This window comes from Nicotiana attenuata, unplaced genomic scaffold (assembly GCF_001879085.1).
Source record: "Nicotiana attenuata strain UT unplaced genomic scaffold, NIATTr2, whole genome shotgun sequence".
NCBI lineage: Eukaryota > Viridiplantae > Streptophyta > Magnoliopsida > Solanales > Solanaceae > Nicotiana > Nicotiana attenuata.
In genome coordinates, this window is record NW_017675956.1 from 37,897 (window position 1) to 41,043 (window position 3,147).

The 3,147-nt window shown below is 35.6% G+C and overlaps 1 protein-coding gene across 1 annotated transcript; it reads left to right on the plus strand.

Moving 5' to 3' along the window:
- Positions 1 to 1,005: 1,005 nt before the first annotated feature.
- LOC109220612 (14 kDa proline-rich protein DC2.15-like) lies at positions 1,006 to 1,703 on the plus strand. Its single transcript, XM_019385071.1, has one exon. It carries the CDS (start codon positions 1,109 to 1,111, stop codon positions 1,562 to 1,564), a length of 456 nt encoding a protein of 151 aa, XP_019240616.1. The 5' UTR covers positions 1,006 to 1,108; the 3' UTR covers positions 1,565 to 1,703.
- Positions 1,704 to 3,147: the final 1,444 nt, after the last annotated feature.

Sequence of the window (3,147 nt, forward strand, 5' to 3'; positions counted from 1 at the left end):
TCAAAATATTACTCTTTCATGAATAAATATAAACTAGTTTAAAATATCAAATTAATAAGTCTATGATTAGGAGAGACATATGAACTAAGATATGACCAATAACCAGCGAAGATATAAATTCGCAAGTCTATAGCTCATTATTTGAGTTACACTCAATCTTCATATTTCTATCAATGAATAAAAAATTTATTATTAATTTGTTAAAGAATTTTGAGGGTCAACGATGCTAATTGGGAAATTCGACACGTGATTTGCGTTAGAACTGTTAGGCGAGCTTCGAGCGTTGGGCGTTAGGCGTATTATTTAGGGCGCACGGTTGGACACTTGGGACGTAAGCCTCACAGAATTAAGCCTCATATACATGAGTCTCAGGGCGTTTTGCAAGTTCCCCGCACAGGAACAAGCCTCGGGCGAGTCCCAGAAATTAAATGCCTTTTAAAACACTGGCCGTATTAGAGATTCTGATGGCAATAGAAAATATAGAAATATTTTAGTAGTACTTTTTCACTAGATACCCTAACTTGTTTGAGATGAAGGGTAATTATTATTGCTGCCAAATTAAGAAAAAGTAAATAGTAGCCAATCAATATCTATAGCAAAATATAAATGAAGAAACTTCTTGGTAGTGTACAAATCCTAGAAACGCTCTAGGCTGGGTAGTACTAGTTTCCAAACCGAACAAAAATATTGATGTTGATGGGATCCAGATCTTGGCACAGGTCAAGCATGTTGAAGAACAATGTTCAAATAATTAAAGGGAATAATCTAAGTCCCATGTGAAAATAAAGGATGTATAATTTTATCTTTGAGGAAGAAGATAATAGACAACTAATGAAATCCACAAAATTACAAGTTTATAATCCAATAATAGTAGCATCTCAAGTTGCATTTTGCCAGCTTGTGTAGATATTCTCTATTCACATGAGCCTCTCTCTCAATTTTCTTCATTAGTGTAGGACATAAAGAAGTATTAAATGCAAATATATTCAGGATATTTCCATCTATAAATACCCACTCATTTTATCATTTCCAAACACCAAGCAAACAGCATTTTCACTACATTAGTCACATTCATTCAATACTTGAGAGTGCTAATTAACACTGAAAAATGGCTAAGTTTGCTGCATCCTCCATTGCCCTTCTCCTCACTTTGAACATTCTCTTCTTCACTATAGTTAGTTCCACTGATGTCCCATGCCCACCACCCCCACACCGCAAGCCCCACCCTACCCCCAAGCCCCACCCCAAGCCTACCCCTACCCCCTCTACCCCATCCACCCCATCAACCCCATCATCAAAGGGTAAGTGCCCAAAGGACACACTTAAGCTAAAAGTGTGTGCCAGCTTATTGAATGACTTAGTGCACCTTGTTATTGGAAGTAGCCCAGCTAAGACTGAATGCTGCTCTCTAATTCAAGGACTTGCTGATCTTGATGCTGCTGTTTGCCTTTGCACTGCTATTAAAGCCAACGTGCTGGGAATTAATCTCAATGTCCCTCTTTCCCTCAGTTTGTTGCTCAACAACTGCGGAAAGTATGCACCCAAAAATTTCCAATGCGCATAAGCTACTGTTTTATTATTTTCCTTGTTTATTTAGAAGCTTTTCATCTGTCTTTCTTCAGTAAGTTTGGTATTTTTAATTTGCTTATGATTGTATCCGAATTTTATTATTAATAAAATGAAATCTTATAAGATTCATAATATTGTTAGGGGTTGTCTTATTTATCGTCGTTCAAAGTTTATTTTAATTTACTAGCTTCCGCATGACACTTGATTAGTTTGATCCTAACAAATATCACATATTTGAGATTCGGAAATAGGCTGACAAATTAGTTTCTCATCTAAAAGCTGGTCTTTACATGATATTTTTAGGCCGGTCGACTGAAAACTAATTACAGTCGCTAGTCAAATATAAAAAAAAAAAAATTACAAATTGGATATTTATTGTTTTTGGGGTGACTATATTGTGTAAAATTCCCTTTTAAATAGAAATCCCAATTACAGATTTGTATTTTTCTGTCCCCATCCATCTTGTACGAACCAAGAATCGCCTAGAGAAAGAAAAACCAAAAGTTGAGAAGCTTCATGCAGCAACTCTCTCTCTCTCTATATATATATTTATTTTTGTTTGGCGTACAAAAAAACTTTTTGAATTTCCGATAGTAAGAGATTTTGCTAACGAAAAAGTCTTTAATGCTATCGAATATCCCTTTCTTTTCCAAATATTTTTACGAATACGCTTTTTGATGTCGAAGTGCGTTTTTTGGAACTGCCATTAAGAAATTAGAAAATTACTCATTGTTATAGCTGGATGTGAAAGACATCTATTGTTCAAAACAAATTCTTTTTACTACTATTTATTTTCGAGCTAATAGTGTCGTCCGAAAATAAAACATTATCAGATACCAATATTTCTCAAGCGGGAATGGATTCGTTCATTGGCCTTATGACTAAACTAGTTGACCCAACTTTCAACGTACCCGAAGATTTCTATAAGGCTAAAAGATTGCTTTCTAAGTTAAGACTCTCGTCTATGAGAATCGATTGTTGTGAAGATGATTTCATGTTGTATTAAGGGTGATGCAAATTTAGAAAGTTATAAATTTTGTGAAAAATCTCGTTTTAAGTGGGTTTCCAGTGGGAAGAATGTTGTTGTGAAGTTGATGCATTATTTACCTCTTATTCCTAGATTAAAGGGGTTGTACGCATCGATGAGTTCCGCTCCTCATATAAAATGGTACTATAAAAATAGAAGGCCCTCCGGTGTCATGTGTCATCCTTCAGATGGGGAAGCTTGGAAGCATTTTGATAGGATGTATCCAGATTATGCCAGTGAACCGAGGAATGTTCGGTTGGGTTTGTGTGCTGATGGTTTCACACCATTTTCTGTTTCTGTAACACCATATTCATGCTGGTCGGTCTTTATTACGTCGTATAATCTTCAGTCTGAAATGTGTATGACTAGGCCATATATTTGTTTAAATTGTGTTATTTTCGGTCCCCACAATCCAAAGAGTTTGATTGATGTATATTTGCTAGCTCTGATTGATGAGCTAAAACAGTTGTGGTGTGATGGAGTTGAGATATATGACATATCAACTAAGCAAAATTTCAACTTGCGTGCTAACTTAATGTAGGACATTAATG